This window comes from Saccopteryx leptura, chromosome 7, assembly GCF_036850995.1.
Source record: "Saccopteryx leptura isolate mSacLep1 chromosome 7, mSacLep1_pri_phased_curated, whole genome shotgun sequence".
Classification (NCBI taxonomy): Eukaryota; Metazoa; Chordata; class Mammalia; order Chiroptera; family Emballonuridae; genus Saccopteryx; species Saccopteryx leptura.
Window position 1 is genome coordinate 92,855,589 of NC_089509.1, and position 23,283 is coordinate 92,878,871.

General features: G+C 39.4%; 1 protein-coding gene across 3 annotated transcripts in view; it reads left to right on the plus strand.

Moving 5' to 3' along the window:
- The window catches only part of ADAM23 (ADAM metallopeptidase domain 23), a 165,556-nt gene extending 142,760 nt beyond the window's left edge, over positions 1–22,796 (plus strand). Inside the window, exons 25-26 of one of the 3 annotated variants that reach the window (XM_066345766.1) lie at positions 8,415–8,505; positions 19,281–22,796. In XM_066345766.1, the coding sequence (XP_066201863.1) occupies positions 8,415–8,505; positions 19,281–19,329 (140 nt within the window). In that variant the 3' untranslated portion in view covers positions 19,330–22,796. Of the gene's footprint in view, positions 1–8,414; positions 8,506–12,412; positions 12,504–19,280 lie in introns of all 3 variants that reach the window. The other 2 variants (XM_066345765.1, XM_066345767.1) reach the window with 2 other exon arrangements.
- Positions 22,797–23,283: the final 487 nt, after the last annotated feature.

Here is a 23,283-nt window from a genome sequence, read left to right on the forward strand (position 1 = left end):
TTCAGGTAACTACAGGCAGGGCTGGGACCAGGACCTGAGTCCCCAGTGCCAGGCCCATCCTCTTCTGTTACATGATGCTATAATGTGGTCTGTGCCACCCTGAATGTGGTAATCATTTTCTCATTATTCTCCCTCGTCGCCACCCATCAGATGATTTTCAAAGATGGAGAAAAGTCATCAGGTGCGGCAGGCTTATGGTCGCACTGACCCGGGAACACCTGAGAAACCAAGTCCCGGTGACCTTGTGCCTCGGGTCTTCTCTCACCGTGCTGCTAACAGTGTCTGAGAGATAATTACCAGGCGTTTTTCCTGCAGGCGGGAAAAATACGTGTAGAAACAGTATCATTTTGATCTGTTCAGTTTTGGATAAAAGCTCGTTTAAACACTCTGAGCTGCAGTATTCATATGAGGAAATACGACTTCAAGAGCCTCTGAAGCTCTACAGCTCTCAATTCTGAAGAGATCGAGGCTGATTCAAGTGCATGCTTAATATTCAGTAATAGTGCGTGTGTTAAGACACTTTTCATACATTTGCTTAATATCCCAATGACACTATAATTCTATAAGAATCAGGGTCTATTTTCTGTTCTATTACTAAAAAGGAACCAATTCCACTTTTTACATGTAGTCCTTTGTTACTTTAAAACTAGAACAAAAAAAGAAATTCTTCAATCCACCTTCAGAACTTAGATTTAGAGAAGATTTAGACTCTATCAAGAGATGCAGAGGTTCATTTTTTTCCAAATTTTCTCTCCATAGCACGTCTGTGAGTCTCTTAAAGATCTAGAAGCTGTTTCCTCCAGGAATATATAAAGGTGCCTGAACAGATGAGCAGAGCTCAGCTGGCTTAGACTGTGCCTTTTTTCACTAGGTGGGGTAGGGGATTGTTAATTGCCTGACCCTCTGTATTCCCCATTCCTGCAGCTACCCAGGCCTGGAAAACTTAATTCAAGGCATAAAGTGAACAGCTACATTCTAGAGAAGGAGATATGCACAGCAGTCTTTATTTTTTTTCCTCCCTATTTAATATGGTGCTATTCTATTCTACATTAACTTTAAGGATAATCTTTCGGTCATTCAAATAATGCATGTTTATTGTAGAAAATGCAGAAAAATAAAAGAATAAAAATAAAAATCACCCTTTATTCCACAGCTGAGAGATAGTCATATAAGCATTCTGGTGTATTTTGTTCCTGTTGTATTTTTTTCCCCTTCTTAATGAAGACAATGCATTAGAGTAAGGGTAATGTAACCATTGGTTCTAAAATTGTTAAAATCCTTGTGCTCTCTAATAATCTTGTTTGAACTGAAAAAGCCACTAATTAATGTACATGAAGAAGAGTTATTGTAAATTATTAGATTTCTAGAAAAATCAAGCAATTATAGTATAATTAAATAACAGCTTTATCTTTATTTATATCTTTTCAGCCTCTGTAGAAAAATCTGTTGATATACTAGTAAAATGGGGAATAACAGAAATGAAACCTGCAAGACTTTGTTGTAGGTTTTATGATTTTATTTTTAGTGTTTTGGTTAAGAGAAGGTGATGAGAGAGAAGCTATGTATTTTTGTTTCCATTCAGATAGCAAATATTTATCGACTGTATACTGTTTAAAAGACAGCCCGTCCTTGGCACATAGTAGCCACTCAATAAATACTAGATCCCTTCCCTTTGGAAATATGTAAGGAAATGAAATGTTGCGTATCAATACTCGTTTTCAGTTTAGCAGTATCCATTTGTTGTATTACCTTGAGGAAGAGTAGCAGGTAATGGACTCAAGATATTGAAATAATCAGTACTTTATTTTTTATTTTTTGTGAATTTTTATCAGAGTTTATTTTAGTCAAATTGATGACATATGCCAGGGAACAAGATCTTAAATGTCTCCCTAATCAGTACTTTCTTAACCTCAGATTCAGCAGCTGTATGAGGCTTTTTTTTTTTTTTTTTGTATTTTTCTGAAGTTGGAAACGGGGAGGCAGTCAGACAGACTCCTGCATGCACCGACCGGGATCCACCTGGCATGCCCACCAGGGGGCGATGCTCTGCCCATCTGGGGCGTTGCTCTGTTGCGACCAGAGCCATTCTAGGGCCTGAGGCAGAGGCCACAGAGCCACCCCCAGTGCCCGGGCCAACTTTGCTCCAATGGAGCCTTGGCTGCGGGAGGGGAAGAGAGAGACAGAGAGGAAGGAGAGGGGAAGGGGTGGAGAAGCAGATGGGCGCTTCTCCTGTGTGCCCTGGCCGGGAATCGAACCCGGGACTCTTGCACGCCAGGCCGATGCTCTACCACTGAGCCAACCAGCCAGGGCCGAGGATTTTCTTTATAGATGAATGCTACATATTCCTTCTCATGGTTGAATTGATTTGACTGGCACTTGTCTGATTGAACCCAGTGTAATGGCCCTCTCCAAATGCTTGCCATATATAGTGAGTAACGCCCACAATAATCTGGCCTGTCATGTCCATTAGATGAAAGTTTTCCTGTATAGAAGCAGTGAGACAATATTAAAAAATACTTCATTTTATTTAATTCCACTGTACTCCCTTGTTATGGAGAAAAAAATTCAAGAAGCAAAATAAAACTATTGCCCCCCACCCTTTTTTAAAAAAATCATGAACAATGGTATGGTTGTACCCAGCTACAGCCCTTTGGATCAAATTATTATTATTATTATTATTTTTTTTTTTTTTTTTTTTTTTTTTTTTTTTGCATTTTTCTGAAGCTGGAAACAGGGAGAGACAGTCAGACAGACTCCTGCATGCGCCTGACCGGGATCCACCCGGCACGCCCACCAGGGGGCAACGCTCTGCCCACCAGGGGGCGATGCTCTGCCCATCCTGGGCGTCGCCATGTTGCGACCAGAGCCACTCTAGCGCCTGAGGCAGAGGCCACAGAGCCATCCCCAGCGCCCGGGCCATCTTTGCTCCAATGGAGCCTCGGCTGCGGGAGGGGAAGAGAGAGACAGAGAGGAAGGCGCGGCGGAGGGGTGGAGAAGCAAATGGGCGCTTCTCCTGTGTGCCCTGGCCGGGAATCGAACCCGGGTCCTCCGCACGCTAGGCCGACGCTCTACCGCTGAGCCAACCTGCCAGGGCTGGATCAAATTATTTTTAAGAAATTGGTAAAAATAGGCCCTGGCCGGTTGGCTCAGTGGTAGAGCGTCGACCTGGCATGCGGGAGTCCTGAGTTCGATTCCCGGCCAGGGCACATAGGAGAAGCGCTCGTCTGCTTCTCTACCCCTCCCCCTCTCCTTCCTCTCTGTCTCCTGTCTCTCTCTTCCCCTCCTGCAGCCGAGGCTCCATAGGAGTAAAGTTGGCCCGGGCACTGAGGATGGCTCTGTGGCCTCTGCCTCAGGCGCTAGAATGGTTCTGATTGCGGCAGAGCGAAGCCCCAAGATGGGCAGAGCATCGCCCCCTGGTGGGCGTGCCAGATTGATCCCGTTCGGGCACATGCGGGAGTCTGACTGCCTCCCCGTTTCCAACTTCAGAAGAAAAAAAAAAAAAAAGAAATCGGTAAAAATAAAGGTAAATTCTTTGACTCTTGTTTCCATTGATTTGAAAATATCAGAGATGAACCAATGTATTTTGGATATTCCTTTCATTTTAATTATAAATTCCTGGAAGAATTAAAAATTCAACTTCCATTTGGGTAGGACACACATGAAAATATTGCCATATAGTCACTCTGCACTAGCTCAAATTGTCCACTTCTGACCCACTGTTTAAAGCATGCCATATTATTTATTCCAACTTCTCAAAGCAAAAATGTTAAAAAGCAAGAAATAGGATTTCAAAGCAAAAACAATGTGAGCAAGGATTGTAAAAAATTTTCCATTCCATATCATTTTTTTATTCACATTGTTCTTTCTTTCACATAGGAAGACTCTTCTGGTCCCTTTTCTCCCAACTTGTTACCTCTGAGCTCACTGAAAGAAATTATTTTAGTTTGTTCTGCAAGGGTAGAATACATTTAAACTGTTTAAGGGACCAAGATTGCCACCTGCTGTGGGGAGAGTTATGTCAAGTACCCATAATTTTTGCCAATTTGGAGGCATCTTTGCATAGTGCTTATTATGGAATACAGTGGAACTTTTCCTGTTGGATGGTTTACGTCATCAGTATAGGAGGGAAGACAGGACCCTATCAAATGTTTTCATTGATATGGAAAGGCAGTTCCTGGGAAGCTTTGTTGAGACCCTTTTATTATGATCTTAATCATCCAATCAAAGATAGAAAGGACTTAGGAAGAACCATTGTTTTACAAATGAGGAAACTAACTGAATTATCAGGATAACAGATAGTTAGGGGCAGAACCAAGAATAAAAGGTAGATTTGCCTGATCTGGAGCCCAGTGCATTTTCTGTTATTGCACACTGCCTTGTTTAAAGCTGAGTGTGTATTAAGTTGTTATGCTGGTTCTTAAAACACAATAATAAGAAGAAAGGGTAATTGCTTCTCCGCCCCCCCTCCTTCCTCTCTGTCTCTCTCTTCCCCTCCCACAGCCAAGGCTCCATTGGAGCAAAGATGGCCCGGGCGCTGGGGATGGCTCCTTGGCCTCTGCCCCAGGAGCTAGAGTGGCTCTGGTCGTGGCAGAGCAACGCCCGGAAGGGGCAGAGCATCGCCCCGTGGTGGGCAGAGCGTCTGCCCCTGGTGGGCGTAATGGGTGGATCCCGGTCGGGCGCATGCGGGAGTCTGTCTGACTGTCTCTCCCCGTTTCCAGCTTCAGAAAAATACAAAAAAAAAAAAAAAAAAAAAAAAAAAAGAAGAAGAAGAAGAAAGGGTAAAACAATAACCAAACAGTGATTGAGCTTAGAGACCCATTACTTATAGAAAGTAATATTATATATTATGAGCATTTAGTATTTTACAAGCAATGATTTCTCTCTTAATACCTGAAGAGTATTAGTGTTTACTTTTTACATCTATTTTTTAAAAGATGAGTTCCTTTGTGAGTGTACTAATCTGTGATTTTCTAGTTCAGATGATTAGATATGAGATGTTATGATTCTCATATATGATTATGCTCATGTATCTTTATATCTCATGTATTTTTCTCACTAACAATAGCCTCATCAATAATGTAAGGATTTACCAACCTTAAACATCTTTTCAATAGCTGCGAGTTTATTTCATTTGGATTCAGAAAAATGCCACGATATTTTTATTGAATATTTTATTGATATTTTATTCAGCTAAACTGACTGAATTAATATTTGTATATAAAATAATGTCTTTTTCATTTCTTTAGATATTTGTCTCTATGTATCCCCAAATGAACTTTTAAAAAACTATTATTTCATGTAAAGGAGTAAGCAGATCTGAGTGTATGTCTGATTAATTGAAATATGGCACTGGTAAAATATGTTTGTCATGCCAATATAATACGTTAAAGTATAAAGAGTATATTTAGTATTAATTTCAAATCTTAAATTTTAGTAAAATAATAAACCCCTGCCTGTCAGAGAGTACAAATGATGGCTTTGATGCCTCCTGTTTTTGCAGTATTAAGGACAAAGGATTTTAGCCCCTGTTGGCTCCTTGGGATCATATGGACTAATGTCTTGCACTTCTGTTTCAGAAATTCTCTAAACTTAAGAAAAGAAAAGAAAAAAAACCCAACCACCCAGTATCTAAAACACAATTTCAAAATGTCTGCAGCATGACTTGTCTGTGGAAGAATTATACATATCATATAGAAATTATTAAGAAAGGAGAAAATTCATAGTTTTGTTCTTGGTATCATATACTTCTCAAAAATTCTAAAAGTGCCTATGAACCTAGATAGCAGGGGCCAAGATGAAGAGTAATAATATTAAACCAACAAACAATAGAAATAAACAAGGAAACAAAAGTCAAAACATACTGTTAGGAAATAAACTATTTTCACAGACAGATTACAATGAAAAGTGAATGTGCCAAAGAGGGAGCACAGGTAAGTTCCTGATATGATGACTGTGTTATTAGCTAGAATCTTATTTAAGAGTTCCATCTTCAAGTTTGGTGGTATATACCACCATGTTCTTGGAAGAAACAGTATTTATTAGGTAATGAATGAATGATTGAACAAATAGAGTTACATAAGAAATAAATTAGTACAAATGTAAAACCAGAGCATAGGCCCCCCAAAGGTCCTAGAAATTTCTTTCCAATGAGATGACAAATTCTTTGTAATTGTGAAGAACAGCTGAGACCTCAGGTTGCAAGTATGGCCCCTGTCAAAATCTACGACCTGTTAGCCACTCTGTTAATTCATGTCAGCTTGAAACAGATCAAGAAGCTACCTACTGGGAGAGATAACCCTATTAAATATCCTCATAAAGAATCAAATGGATTTTACATGTTTTTTAACTTTTTTTTCTTTTTTTACATATTTTCAGTATACCAGAATAAAGTCATGGGAGTCAGGGAGAACAAGGAAGAGAGAGGATACTTTTGAAAAAGCTATTTTCCCCACTAACTTTTATTTTGCTTTGGTATGGAGTACCACCTACTTACCAGTTAAGAATTCAGAGATAATTATTCTTGCTCAGCAGAGACTATATCTGCGTAACTCAAATACATATTTGAAGCATCTTTAAAAATGTCTTGTTCCTCTGGTTGTGTTTCTAACACCTACATGATGGATTACATATAGTAATTCTCTTAATTCTCCAGTAAGAAGTTACACCCTTAACATATACAAAAGCCTTATTAAATAATTATTTTTATTTATTATTCATACGGTAACTACAATTTTTAAAATGGTAACAATTTTTTTTCAGCATCACATTTTACAAGAGTGTGTGTTTCCTATAATTTGGCATAAATGACTTATATAAAAACTGAAGAGGTAATAGGACTTGTATATTTGGGCTCTAAAAGCCAATGCCAAAAACTTAAGCAAAAAAAATTTTTTTAATGTGATATATCCAAAGTTAATTTAGTATTCTGAAAACAATGATTTTCTAAGTTTTTGTTTGTTTTATGTCTTTTTTTCTTTTAAATGAGGCATTGTATCTGGCATACCTTTCATCTCAGTATTTGCCTCTACAATTTGGAAATCTGAGCTATAGTTTAGGTTATTTTGTATTATCGTGTATTGTCATATTTGGAAAACATTACCACCATCTTATATGTTGGTCTTTTTCCCTTTCCCCTTAGTGCTCTTCGTAGCCTTTCTGTTTTCTGTTATGTCCCCATCTTTTTGTTTATTTGTTTTTAAGAAAAACTCAGGTTGTGCTCAGTTAATGATGAAACCAGACTTTTGTATGCATATGATTTGCCCTGTGGTAAAATAAAGTATTTGTATAGTGGCTCACCTGGGTTAGAGATCTAAAGTCCTCTCTCCCTTGGGAGAATATTTAGCTAAAAAGGTCAATGACTTCAATGTTAAGCCTTGAGGAATGGTAACTTTCCAGTTGTGGTTCTTTGTTTTGTTTCACTGTGTTTCCTAGCACACAGTCTGTGTGAATGTAGCCTGTGAAAGTTCATCTCTGCTTTCACTGGTAAAGCAATGTGAAGCCAGTACTTTGATTCATGCAGAATGTGAGATGAAGTGCTTATATGTCCACACATTTGCCCACACACATACAGATACGTGGACACACTCAACCATAACTAGTCTGCCTCCTTACTTTGACACTAACCTTCACCTTGCCTGTGCAGAGAGAACCTTGGGGACTTGGGCTCATTCCGGTCTCATTTTTCAACGAAAGCTATACCTAGATGTGGGGACATGTGGGCATTGAATGTCCCCTCAGCAACTTATCACTTGGTTGTCTGAAGCAATTACTATAGTTTCCCAGAGACCCTTGCTTTCAGTGCAAAGTTTATATACTGCAGCCTATAAACAAAAAACTAAATGTCTGAATACTATGGCAGAAACAAACATTGTAGGATTATTTGGAATAAACCTTTCCAGGTAAAACAACTTCCCAGGTAACAATGAATTTAATTTTAGAAATACTCTCTTTTTTATAGTTGTAAGGATTTTCACAGAATTGAATAAATTCTGGATTTATAAAAGATGCAGCTTCATAAGCGTATTTTATAGTTTGAGAATTTTTAAAAGTACACTAATGGTTCATAAGTTTTATAATTAAAATGTAGATTTGCTATTATGCACTTTGAATTACATTTTAATTTCACCTCACTCCTTATAGAAACTGTGATTCCATTTGGATTATTTATGTGTTTAAAAGTATAAGAGATTATGGATTTAATTAGGATTTTTGGAGTTTGAAGGTAAATTCAAAATTATCCTTGAATATTTTCAGTGTGTACATAGAGCTTAATGTCAAGTCATCAAGCAAAGCTTTTAACATATGACTGACTTTCAAAAGCATTTCCTGAAGAGATTATTTTGTATGTTAGTGAAATCAGTGTGTAATTAATTTCCTTTGTTAAAAAAAAATCTCCATTTTTTTCCTCCACACAGTGAACATGGCCACAAGCAGGCTAATAGGTGCTGTGGCAGGCACCATTCTGGCCCTGGGGGTGATTTTTGGAGGCACAGGGTGGGGAATAGAGTAAGCATCCTTCTGAGTTTCCGAGTGTTTCGGTGTGGTTCCTGGTGTGTGAGCTGACCCTCTGTCCCTGTCTCCCTCCTGTCATCTTGTTGATGTGTTTCCCATGGTGGTGCTACTTGTGGCGTGATTTGAACATGTTTGTGTCGTGTGGTACTCTTGTGCAGTGGAGAACCTTCTCCTGTCTGGAACAATGTGGGGCATAAAATAATATCGGGGTGCTTATGATGCCTTCATAATTAAGGCCACGGTCCAAAAGCTTCCATTGCTCCTCCACTTGTAAAAGAAATTTTAAGATACAGACCTTTTTAAAATTTTTTTACTATTTATTGGCCATAATATTTTTATATGAGCATTTTATTAGGATTCTTAAACAAATTTCCATCATCACCAATCAAATAGATCCACATAGATAACTAGGAATTATCAACAGTTGTAACTCTTTTTAAAGATAATCTGAGTGCTAGCCACTAATATTTTCTTCATCCATTGAGAGTGGTATAGGAGGCTTCAGCTTAACTTGTTTTTTAAAAAAGATATTTAGGATATTGCTCTTGTTTCCTATAAAGTTAATAATTCCAATTTGAAGTTTACACAAATATTTGGGAGCTAACAGCATTAAGAATGAAAAGATACTTAATCCAAACCTGCAAACTCTTAAGTGAACAGTTGCAAATTGTCTGGTGGGTTTGTCTGAGAAGTAGCCAGTGTATAAATAAATAACCTGGTAGCCAGTCTATAAATAAATAACCTGCATGCCACTTGCCCTTTGAGGCCTCGCAGAAATACAGCTCGCCGGGGCCTTTATTGAGGTTGCTCTGGGTGGGAGCCACATCCTTACAATAGCTCTCAGTTCTCCATGGGATCTCTTTCATGAGATCATTAATCTGTAGACTAAAAGGTTATTATGATTTTTTTCCTGCTAATTTCAGAGGCAGCATTTGCAAGTAACAAAAATACTCCTTCACATGCTCTTTTCTAATCACTGTGGTAGTAGTGATAACACTGCCCACAACTCAGGAACGAATTATTAGTATCTTAAGGAATCACCAGATACCTCTGCTCAACCAGCCCAAACCATGAACATGTTGAGAACATCTCACACATTACTCCTTAGGCCCCCTAGGGCACAGCACACATGCTTGCCTTACTCTCTGGGTCTGAGAGACCCAGGGACCAAAATGGCGTTGAGAGGGAGCAGGTCCATAGGTCACATGTGCTAATTACCTAAGGCTTCCCTTCTGGATTGAAGGGCTTTGACCAGATGTGGATCTTCTAACTCATGGCCCACCAGTATGGGTTATGAGGCTAGTTACCCCCAGGGAAGCTAGAAATATGGGAAAAGCTATTTTGTTTTTCCATGCCTGTTAGAAAAGCAAGTCTATATATAAGATGTAAGGTATTTTTTTAAAAAATGAACTTTGTCCTATAAAATTTTAGGTTGGGTCTCTTGACTGGATTGTACACCAGAAGTAACATTTCTTTTTTGGGGGATATTCTGTACATACATTTATGTGAAACTCCTCTGTGGAAGAAAGGTAGTTTTTTAAAAATCCGAACTCCATTATTTTATGTAATTTATTGACTACCAACTGAAGAGATGAGTTTTAATACTTCCCTCTGAGTCTTAGAGCTAGGCCAAATCCATTACCTTTGTTATAAAGCATAGTCCTTGTCACCCATTCTTTCCAGTGTTGTTGGTTTGTGGCTATTTCTGGTTGTGACAGGTAAGTCTGTATAAGTGTATTTATATATTTTTTTTCTTAAAAATATTTGTTATTGTTCTTGGTTTATACACTTTTTTTGTCTATTAGTTCACTGCTTTTTTTTCTTCAAATTCTAAATTTCACCATAATTGCTTAAGAGTAAATACAGTTGAAAAATAAAATCACATAGTACAATGTAGTTTTAACACTGCTAGTTTCACTGGTAGTATAATGTTCATTTACTCACTAAGGAGTCCATGCGCAGAAGTTTTGTTTTGTTTTACTTTTATTTCTACTTGAGAGTTTGTCATTGTAAATCAGGAGTCATTTCTCATGGGTTATGTATTGATTCTAATTCCAGCCTGTTTTCTGAGCTAGTAATGTGCAAATCGTGTCTGAAGCATAGATTATGTACATGGTATTATAAATATTTTTAAATATTTGTTTTAAAACTTGATTCCCTATTAAACTGTGGGGAGGAAATATATATAAATGGAATAATGTTTCATTAGTGCAGGGGTTAGCAAACTTGCTGTAGGAGGCCAGATGGTAAATAGTTTTGGCTTTGCAGGCGACAGGATGTCTGTCACAACCGTGACTGCTGTCCTAGCATAAAAGCAGCCGTAAACCACGTGGGGACGAATGAGTGGGGCTGTGTTCCAGTCAAGTTTCTTTGAAAACACAGCCGGGCCAGATCCGGCCTGTGGAATGTAGCTTGCTGACCCTCAGTGGACACCATAAGCTTTAGAGTCAGACAAATCTGGGTTCATATATTGCCTCTGCCACGTATTAACTTCTAGAAGTCTTTAATTCTTCATCAGTGAAACAGGGATAATCATAGTTCCTATCTCTTATGATTTTGTGAGGATTAATGAGATAATAATGCCAAGTGCTTAGAAGTGCACTCACATAGCAAGATTATATATAGTGTATAGTATTAGCCTGCTTTTACTGCTATCATTATTATTGGCGTAACTCTAAAGACCGCTGAGATTTGTGTTCTGTAGACCCTCAGTGATTAGTGTTGAGAGTGTGTCCAAACCCAGGAAGCTGAAGAGACTGCATCCGTGAGACCCCGAGGTAATTGTCCTCACTTTTCTATTGCGCCCACTAGCACTGCGTGGCCTCTGAGGAGAAACATGACGCCGCACACCCTTTTAGTGCTGCTAAAAGTGGCATCCATTTATGTACACAGTTGAGGGCACTGATGTGAGCAGAAAAGAGAATTTTTTACACAGCATCGAATATATACACAAACCCAAGGATTTTAGGGGAATACCAAAATTGGCCTTGTGACGTCAGGAACAGGGACATCAAGTTAGGACAGAAAGTATTTTGCTGTTGGGGGTGCTGTACCTGCATATTAGCATCCTGTGAGATGTGATAGTTAAAATAATTCTTGCACTAAAGTAATATTGCTTACATTTAAAAACAGCGCGCTAAGACGTTTTCTATGTGAGTAGAGCGGATGTACGTAATATATACCAGCTCTGCTCAAACAGTTGATAGAAACTCCATTTTCTTTTTTTCCATCTCCCCAAAATGATCCAAATAAGTTCTATGCTTCCTTTATATATTGCCTTTGGAGCCCCACTCTGCTGTTTAAACACTGTACGGGTCCACCCAGTGAAGAAATACACCTTTGAGAACAAGACTTCAAAGTCAGATCTTTACTGGTAACCTTTTTTGGACTTCTGAATTTTAACTGTCTCCCAGTGGGGGATAGGAAATTTAGCATTCAGACACCTTTACATGCTGCTTGAAAGAACACTTCAGTAGACGATTTCCCCTTCTTTTCCTGCCCTCGTCTGCCAGCAGAGTGAGCTAGTAATTCTCGTGCAGTCGTGTTCTTCATGCGCTCTTCCCCTTGTTTGATTCATGACACTGGGGAAGAGGAGGAGAGGAAAGGCGTGCAGTGACAGCATTTGGGGCATATTTGCTTCAGATTCTGCAAAAAGATGAATTGAATGGAACTTTCACGGTCAGTGGTGCAGAAGCTTTAGATTTGAAGGCATTCCAATCCAAGCAGTAGCTGTCCATAGCATCGACAGTGGAATGAAGCCAAGTATATAAAGGTTGACTGGTGTGTTTAGCAATCTGTGATGCAGGGTATTGACTTCCTGAAACTTCTCAACTGCCCTTTCCCTCCTGGTAATGAAAGTGATTGGCTCATACGACTTTCTTCCCATGATCCTTTGTCACAGGTCCTAGTGCCACCAATCTCATAATAGGCTCCATCGCTGGTGCCATCCTGGTAGCAGCTATTGTCCTTGGGGGCACAGGATGGGGATTTAAGTAAGCAATGCCGCATGTCTTCCTCTCGGTGGCTCTGGCACTTCTCTTTTCTGCTTACATAACCAAGTTTTGAGTTCCTGCTACAACCTGTAAACCTGATAAAAAAGAAATATTTTAACAGTAAACCTGATAAAAAGAAATATTCTTAGTCACACATGGGTCAGAAAAGAAGCCACGTGGAAACTCAAATTCAGGCAAGTAGGAAAACATGAAATGTGGAAAGAACGCACATGCGCTGGTTTAAGGAGAACAGAGTAGGAGTTCTTTAATAGAAAACAGTCCAGCCTTTAGGAGCAAGCACCCCGAGATGCGTTTCTTTATACACAGACAAGAAAGGAAGTTGTGTAGGTGGAAAGGGTGGATCTAAACTCCTTGTATCAGTTTTAAACTGGTTTAGAGTCCATTGACATTTTGAAATTTTTACAACCTGAGGAACCATTTGTTCATTATTTTTTCACATATAACATCTGCAGCTTTGTGATTGGAAAAGCTTCATTATTTTATAAAAAAGCATTTTCAAATATATTTTTATTAACTCCCTAACCAACTGAATTGATTTTTCACATTGGAATTTAAAATCTGTGGCTTGGTGATACTTAATATTTTCTAATTAACTTCTAATATTGACATGACTGGGTAGGTCTGGTGTGTTTTCATAGTACCCTTTGAGTTTGGATTGTACATTGATCACTGAACTAAGTTTGTTTAAATAGCCAGATAATCACAAATAACCCTTAGTTAAGATCAAAATTTTCAAATGTAATTTATTCACTTTGGATGTTTCCATACCTCAGATTAATTGGATAGTTGCTTTTCATGCTGCAGTGACTTTTGATTTGTAAATATGTCCTCCTACGCCAAATATTCCTTGCGATAAATTGAAAATTCAACCAGATCTAGAGAAACAAATTTACATGGGAAATAAGACCATTATCCAAATTCAAAACCCACTTGGCCTTTGTCTGGTTAACCAATAGCGGATTCGCTTGACCTGAATTGTCTGAATAACTGTCTTAATTAGGAAGTTTGGTCAGTTTTATATTTGGAATCCTGAATTCAGTACATTTAAACCAGCTATAATGTTGTTATTAGAAACTGATTATGACAGAAGAGCAAACTGAAAGATGATTTATAAATTCAAGCATACCATTTTTTTGAGTGGTATCAACTTGGAAAGCTGCCGTGCCTCTTTTCTGCAGAGGTATTTATAAACTTGAACTTGTTTGATGGAACAGTAGTTTTGGCATCACTGTGTTTTCAAAAAACACACTCCAAATGGGCTGCTCTTGTTTGAATTTCTCATCCCAGTATTAACAAGACATTGCCCAGATGTTGGACCACTCATGTGGCATATAACAAAAGAGCATAGTTTTGTTTGGACTGGCCTCACTCAAGCAAAAATTTTCTTAGTGCCTCATTACTGTAACTAAGTCATGTATATAACACGTATCCCATAATCTGTTGTTTTATAACGCCTCCTTGAACTTATTCATAAATATCCCTCAAGAAAAAGAAATTTGGCTCGTGCTCAGGCTTATGCCTCTGGCCTTAGGAAACCTCCGTTTCGAAGACTTGGAAAGCCATCTCCTGTGCCTCTTTGCCATCCAGCCACATGCCATACCAAATTTGCCATTTCAGCATTTGGAGATAAGAGCACAGCTCTGTAGCAGGACCTCAAAACAGCGGCCTGGCCTAGCTCACAGCTTGAATTGCATGTTTCTATGGGGAAAAAACGGCAAAGCCTCCTATCACTGTGTATATAAGTGGATTAGGCCCTGTACAGATTCTTTATATCCGAGAGAGACGTGTAAGCATCAGAACAGAGGAGTGAGGGTGGGTGAGGAGACAGACACTTAGAGTGGTGAGAAGCGGCCTGTCCTGTGGATTGCTCGCGGGCGCGTCCTGCTGTGCTAGGTCAATGCCCCTTCCCGCGCTCTGTGACCCTGATAAAGAAAACCATTGTAGAAGGGGACATAGCCGTGTGGAGCAATTATCTGAATGCCCTGAAAGAAAAAGTGGAGACGTGAAATCACTTTGGGAGTTTAGATGTGGGGAAGCTGCTGCTCTTCATGCTGACTATTGGTCGCTGCACGAGGATCTGAATTTGCTTTCGATTTTAATAGTAGCGACATGGTTTATATTCAGACTTAAAGAGCAACTTCGACTATGCAATAAAAGACTTAGGGTGTTGAATGATAAAGTATAGGTTTTCTCACCACCTGGGCAATTTTGGAGATGATTAGACATACTTTTAGAAGTATAATTATTTTTACATTACGTTCAGTGAGAATACAAAAGAGGTTCCTTTAGGATCAGAAGCGGAAAAGTAGTTTGGAAGAGAGATTGCTTTAAATACCTTTATTGGGAATCACCTCTGAAATCAGGCTTTTTATTACTAGAGAGACATTAGCGAAATAACCTGAAGAATTTGAGGGCACGTAAACTTTCGGATGAGAGGAAGATGTATTGTTGACGGCTCAGGGGTAGTGTTGCTTTTTCCTAATGTTGCATTTCTGTCGGTGTGACACCGTGAGTAATGTGGATGTGGAGGAAGTTCCCCACCAGACCCGCCCTGTGCGAGTGTAAATGAGAAATACAGCCCTGCTTTGACCCTGCTGTTGTCTGCCGTTCTTTATAGTAGGTTTCTCTTAACATGTATTTCCTCTGATAGATGGTAAAAAGCAAGAGTATATGTGAGTGCGTGAGCACATGTGAGTGTGTGTACCTTTTTTTAAGGTGATAACGAAGGTTATCAAGATTATTGTGATAAAAAAAGAACATAAATTTAGATAACTTCTTCTGAGCAGAATAGTAGAGTGTGCAAACTTTGCTTAATGCGAACAAGACTTCTATAAGCAAAGTTGTAGGCTTCCTGAAAAGCCGATGAACATGCTTTATTTAGCAGGTTATTTTATTTATCATACTGGCTAAGGTGGTAGAAATACTTAGTAGCCACTTAATTTCATACTCGAAAAGTATGAGGTTTCTAAGGGATAATTTAGTCTCTGGATTCCCAGTCTTCCAGGTCTTAGAATTTCTCTGGGAAGTCCTGTGAAAAATGAACATAAGCGCTTCATTCCCAGATGCCCAACCACCAGCTGTCCAACATCTCCCCATTTCTGCATTAATTTTCCTCACCTCCTGCCCCCTCTCCTCTCCGTCACCTGCACACACAGACAACAGCGATGGTCAGAAGATTGCAAACCTCTATTGTGTTTGATTCGTGGGGACTCGTAGCCTCTATTCAATGTTGGACAATAATCTATCTGATTAGATCATTAGAGCTGTTGTTTCTCCTAGACTTTGGAAAAAACCATGTAGATGAAGGGTCATTTTAGGAGCATCTTCTCTAAAGCTCACAAAAGGTGACAGGTATATGAAAAGAGAGCTTCCTATCTCCATTTAAATGAACAAAATTGCTGTCATTACCTTGGACATGGCTTTTTATCTGACATTTCCTAAGTTTGAATATGGGAAAATTGGCATGAGTGATATGGTCATTTACATGTACGTAAAGTATACGAACATCATAGTTGATGGTAGGAAAATTACGTGAAGGTAACAGTGACATGGTTGGTTGATAATTCAGATCACAAGATTTGACAGTGAGTCTAGAGCTCTTCCAAGTACATTGTAATGTCCCAGTCTGTGGGTCCGTCACCATGTCCCGCCGTCCCACTACCTGCTCCTCCACGGGGCTCAGTGGGAGGGGTAAAACTGGCCTGGCACAGCTTCTTTTGACATTAAAGGAATTAATTTAGTAAGTGTGAAATCCTCATGTGTGATTGCTCCTCTATGAGAAGTCACTTGGGTTATGGATTTTTACTGAGTCTGACTTTGTAAACAGTTCTGCATGGCTTATGTTTCACTTCCTTGGCCATGCTAAGGAAAAGACTGTTTAGATGCTCATGTAAATGAAAATTTAAGGGCCCTATCTGGGTGATCACAAGGAAAGTTAACTGAATTGTTTGAATGTTGAGTTGGATGAAATTTAAAAGGAGCTTAATGCTAATTTTCTCAAAAAGATAAATGTCTCTCTCTCTTTTTTTTTTGCTGTTGTGTTTTACAGAGTTAGGAAACGAGATCAATGTTACCTAGTCTTTCCATAGGAGGGTAACCAGAGTGCTCCTCTGAATTACATGGCCGTATCCCAGGGCAGAATTCCCCTCGCGCCTGCCACGCTGGAGCACTTTCTCCCTCAGACCTAGCGGATGGTAGTGGTGCCAGGCTGGCCAGGAAAACTCAGTCCAGCTCCCTGACTCAACCCTCTGGGGACGTCAACTCAGTCTAAGGTCGCTTAGACAGGACTAGGTCAGGGGTTCTTGGTGGGCCGGCAAGACCTCATTTAGAGAGAGAAGAAGATAATAAATGTGGATAAATATTCTCTTGGAAAGATCTAACAGCTTTACAATCTCAGATGGTTATTGTTAAGTGAAGAGCTTTGCTTTAATTTTGTATACGTGTATGTGTGCATAATATACAGAAATGCAGATTTTTCAGAAGCGGTAAAAGTTAACAAAAACTGGGTCAATGCAAGATGAATGGTTTATGGTAGTATTTTATAAAGATCCAGAAATACCTCTCAGGCTGTCATGAGAAGGTTAATGGCCTTCGTGATCCCAGCGAGCGGAGGGTATTTAGATAAAGCAGCTGTGGATGGGAGACAGCAAGCACGTGCCGTAGTAGTTGTGCTTCCACGTTGCAATTCCACCAGAGACCTTGTTCAGACAGAAAATTCAGGACAGGCAGTTGTCAACGTACACTGGCCCACAGTGGTTACAATTTATATGTAAGGGACCCTCAGAGGGAACCAGCCGTACGAGTGTCCCTGTCATCCTCATCAGGGAGAAAATACGGTCCTGGAATCCCTCGTTGGTGTTCAGCTTCTATTTGCTCGTAAATAACACGGTTCTACAGCGTGGTTTAGCCTCCTAGTCTGGCCTGCGAACCCAACCCAGTCATCCTGTTGAATATTGTTTCTACTTAAAGAAAAATGCAATCTGAGCTTCAAAAACTGATGTTTTAGAAGGCGCACAAACTAGGACATTGGAGGTCCTTTGTTCCAGGCTGAAGTGGGAATTTCATATCTCCATTTAAAAATAAACTGGATTGCAGTTATGACCTTGGACATGGCTATTAACCTGACATTCCCTGCATTTGAAATAAAGGAATTTAGATGTGGGCAGTATCGTCATTTACATGCGTAGTGGCCAGCTGACTTGATCTTTCCTCTACATTATAATTGAGAAGACATTAGTTTAACATTTCTCTTGAGTTCCAGCAATGCATAGCTAAGGAGTAGTCCTGCAGGGTCATTGACAAGGTCAAGCAGTCCCTGTTTTCCCCCAACTGACTCACTGGAAGTGTGGCTCCTTATATATCTACTTTCAAGGGCTCTGACTCAGGTAGCAGACACATCCGTGCTCTGAAGCCAACTCTGATAGACACATTATGAGAGATGTCTGTTTTAGTCCCATCTCTGTTTCTGAGGCAGCATCAGCAATGCTTGTGTTCAAGAATATTGGGAGTAGGGAAGCAAAGGAAGTAACACTGTTGCAAATAGTGTTTGCCGCCATGGATTACTTGCTAGGCCAGTGAACCCGCATGCTTAGGGCATTAATAAAGGTGTTTTAATGAAAACTTTCAAAAAGGAAAGGGGGATTTTCTTTAAAGATTTTTATATTCAGTATTTTAAAAGAGAAACATCTTGGGGACAATAAGAACTTTGCAGAGTGCCCTAATACCTATTTTGAGCTTTGGTATTGTTTTTATTTTGAATTATGTAGTGGGGAGGAGGAATATACTGTAATCCTTTTGGGACGTAGGGCCGGAAGGGCTTCCAGCTGGCCCTGAGTGAGTGGCAGGGAAATGAGGGCTCCGGGGACTCCTCGTCTCCAGTTTTGCATGATGCCTCGGTGGCAGCAGCACTGCACCCGCCCAGTGCGCAGATTAAATGCATGAGCGCCCTGCTTGATGCCCCACATAAAACCAGACCATGGGGAGGTTGCAACCAACTTTTGTTGTTGCTTTGTACAAGTGTCTTGCTGGTTCTTCCTTTTCTCTTTTTAAACATAAAAACCACTTGTTAGGAGACTGGACACTGTGAGCAAGGCGTTTTAACTTGCTTCTGTCAGCTAAGCTAATCTGCTGCATTTGCCTAACTAACCTGAGCCTGTGTCCACTCTCCTCTGAGTGTGCTGTCTTCCTGTGCACTCTGGTTTTCAACTTTCTAGACTTGAAGAACGCTGGTTCCACAGTGTAGTAAGAGCTCACACAGCCACGGCAGAGAGATAACTGAGTACGAGGCTTTTTGCCATCTTGGCAAAGGCTGATCCACTGACACTGGACTCTCAGGTTCTGGAAGGAATCAGCTCCAAGACTTTCAGAGTTTTTCTTAGCTCTAATAGACCCCTATGAGGAAGAGCCCTCCATATAATAATTCTCATCTCATTACAGTTAGCTATGGCAATTACTTCAGAAATAAGAGACAAATTGGCCTGTAGAGACTTGCAATGATTAAAAATGAACAACTTAAAGCTTCTTTTGGTCTTCACAAATGGGTATAATCTAGTGGAGATGTTTTCAACATATTCAAAAGTGTGAGCTGTTCTGTGTTTCAATTTCAAGTTACTTTGGAAAATCTGCCTCAGTGTGAGTTGATTACTTTGCTCTGGAACAAGTGTTGTCATTATCATCACCCTTCTGTCATCATGATCTGATTAATATTGTGGATTTCCCCCCCCTCTGCTTGCATCTTCTTTTGACGCACTCGGGAAGAAATGTCAAGAAGAGGAGGTTCGACCCTTCTCAGCAAGGCCCCATCTGAGTCAGCGGTGCTGGGTGAACGGTGCTTTGCACTGTTGGATCCTGGATTCTGGGTATGACATACTTTCAGTAAAGATGCCAGAACGCTCAAGCCTGGAAACAAGAACACTGGGTGGTCATGACTACAGAACTCAAGTTGGGGTGACAGGAATGAGGTAAAAGAAACCTGTTCTTTTTTGGAAATCATTTCAAAGAACTCCTCCGACCATCTGTCAATAAGAGAGGGGGCAAAGACAATGTTATAAAAAAAAAAAAAACTATTTCAAATTCTTTTTTTTCTAACTAAAGGAGGAAGGAACAATAACAACAAAAATGACGTGCAATAAAAGAACCATTAAAAATAGCAAATGGTTTTTTTTCTTCCTCAGCCTGTTGGCACTTAATATCTTCTAAATGATCTGGCATGATTTTTTTTTTCTCTTACTACCAATGACACACTCCAGTGGCATGAAGATCTAATTTTCGAAAGGGTAAAACCTGCATGGCATATCTACAACAAGCAGCTAGTCAACTCGCAGCCAAACCTGCAACTGAACTCCTAAGGTGGAAACGACAGACGGACATGAGGAAGCTGCCTGGCCCCACCCCCTAGTCTAGACCAGGCCAGGACCCCAGAGACCCCTGCTCTTGTTGGTTCCCTTTCCCATTGTCTTTTCTCCTGGATTGAGCAGCCTTTGGAAATGGGAGCTGGGATTTGAGCATCGATGCTATTGTATAGTTCTTTTATAAATGTAAATATGGAAATAAGAGACTTTGACACATCATGTTCACTCGTCTGTGTTGAAATATTTTTCTTGGAAAGGTTCTCTGTAAATTTGAGTTTATTGTTTGCTCCCCATCTTTTTGGTTCCTTTTCTCTATTTCTTTGTCTCTGTCCTTCTCTCTTGTAACATGTTGTACAGTGATTGTTGGGCTTGCTTCAAAAAAGACCGAGGTAGCTGCAGATGCAGGAAGTTTGGGCACAAAATAGGTGCCATTTTAACATGAAACGCTTGAATGAAATGAAATGCTCTGAAGCCAAAAAGAAACAAAAGGTGGGGGGGGGGGAACAAAACAACAAAATAACCCATAGAAAAAACACAAAAGTTGTGTAAATGCAGATATATGTTCTGATAAGTCTCTAAAATTTTTTTGGTGTCATTATAAACATATGTATATAATGTAAGAAAGTAGATACCCTGTCAAATTAATCACAAAAGTGCCAAGCTCATGATTTTAGTTTTTGGTTTTGATAATTTCCTTTCCCTGTCTTTAATGTGAAAGGAGGATAAACTTAAAGCCTTAAATTAAAAAAATAATAATTTTTCAGTGTTGAACGCTTGGGAAAAAAGTTAAGCTTTCCATTTTATTCATATCTATTCCTATCAATACTTCATTCGTGCTTCATCATCTGGCCTCAACATATATATGGTAGAACCCCACTGTAAAACTGGGATTGAGACAGAAACAGTAATTCCCTTCCTGTGAGCACTGTTATAACAGGCTTTCATATGTATGTGTGTGCTGTGTTTTCAACAAGCCTCATTCAGCTCCCAGCGCGCTGCAGATCAGTGGATTGTTACGCTGGACTACAGTGGGGTTCAACTATATAAACTTCACCTTCTTGTCCCTCCAGGCAGATTTGCAGATGTAATCTGGGTTCCTGAATCCCTTTGAGTTTAGGTCACTTTCATGGAGGTTTCTTATTCCATAAATATGGTCACAATCGCTTCTGATCAAAGGTTAATTGAATACATTGATAAAGAAATTTGGCCCTGACTTTGTTTTCAATGTAAAACTTGTACATGATCCCTTCAGTGAATGTCCATCTGGAGAAAAGCTTTCCTGAAGACGCCCCAAATGCCCATTCTTCTCTGACATTCTCTTTTTAGGAACAGGACATCAGTTAATTACACTATTCACTTCATGACAACCAACTTAGCTAGCTTTAAGTCCCTTTTCAGCATGATTCATGACACTAGTGTCACAACTTTGGCTTTGTATTTGGAAAAGATTGTGTCCTAAATATGTGCTGCTGAAAACAGTGTGGGTTTTTTTCCCCATATATTTTTAATTGTGGAAGTATCACAGTCATAGAGCAGAAACCTTAATTTCTGTATGCTACACTAGACCATCACCTAACATCTTAATCCTGTTATTGCTTTCTGAGTACTAGGTGCTACACAGGTATGCAGTCTTTCTCTAGAACTAGCTCTGTATTTATGTTGTGATAACAGGGTTCTTACTGGCTATGTAAGGCACAGGTTGTACGTATCCCTTCTATAGTGGTAAAGGCTCTTTCACCTCCGGGAGACTCAGATTACTCGGCATCTCTTCCTGTCACTGCATTCTTTCTGTCTCTCTGTTGCTGGACCATACTCCCCAGTGGTTTCTGGGCCACTGCTGAGTCCACCATGTACATTTCACACCTCCTTCAGAGGCACCACGGCGACTTAACAGCAACAAAACCATGGTGGTTACAAAACAGGTTAAATCTTTATTATTAACTTTTGAGCATTTCACAAACAACATTGTAAATGTGCGATGTTATGTTTTAAATCAGACCACACTGGTCCCCAAATACTATGTACATATGGCAAATGTCAGCGTAACTTTTTGTTACACTGGCAGTTTCATAGGTAACCAAACCTATGCTCCAATGTTAAATTATTTGTGTGTCTATGTAAAATGCACAAGCTTTAAGCTATGTGTGTATGAACATGAAAGATTATGCAACCATACCAATCGTAAAACAATGGATTATAATTCTTTTTGGTGGTCTTAGGTTATGTAGTTTCAAACTCTGCTGTATTTTCTCTTGCACCTGCCATTCATTTGCCGCCTTTTGTGGTATGAATAATCCTTTTTATTAATTTGAGCTCAAAGCACAAGCATATCATTGTTTACTATTACCCAACAAGAGTTCGTGTTAAGTAATGACAAGTTCCCATTTCACCCACTCTACTTTTGCTGCGTTAATTAATGACACATGGATGAGGAGATGTATGCTAACTTCATTGCTCACCTGGGATACTGCATGAGCCCACTGAATTAGAGCTACTCCTATTAGATAAATGAGCAGTACACATAGATGCATGTTACGAAACATGAATCCATAGAGCTGTGGAGTTTTGCCAAGCGGTATGTGTGTATTTTGTTTTTTGTTTTTTTACTATGCAAAGATGAGAAATGCACAAACTTTTCAAAGACTGGTGTCTGAAGAACATTACAAACAATACTTGAACCCTTTCTTTAAAGTCATCCCATTGTATTTTATAGTCGCTGCTTCCATTGTTGATTTTCATTTTTAAATGGTTTGTAATTTTTTAAGTGTACAACCTGAAGTTTTATTTGAAGTTAATAAAGTCATTCACAATCTTGTTGGCTGCTGATGAATGGAGATCCACTACTCATTGTATGCATCTTTAAGTCAAGTCTGTATTAAAACTTTTGTTAACATAAATGTTGTAGCTTTATACCTTTGTCATTTTTCATAACCCCCTTTTTTGTGTTCTCTTGTATTGTTGAATAAATGGCCACGTGCCTGAAATTATCACGAGTTTTTTTAGCATGGGTTACTCAATCAAAGGCTCCCTGAAAATTTAAGCAGTCAACGGAGCAAAATAAAATCTCTGATTAGTGTTAAATATATTTCTGATTAGGATTCAGTTTCATTGGATTTACTGAAAATGCTTCTCATAAATCATGAAAAGACCACCTTAGAATCATACCATGATCAATTTTTTTTCTTCTTTAATGCCTCTCTTCTGAGTTTAAAGTGGGTGGCTAGTAATGATATCTATACTTTTGACCTGATACCAAATGTACAATCAAGCTATGAAGAAAACAAGATTCTTTGTTATACAAACTTATCAAAAACATTGTAAGGAGGGTATTTTCTCACACCACCCGTGGAGTTGTTCATCAGATGATATTTCTTCATGACTGTCTTTTAGTGTCTCTCCTCATCCCCACT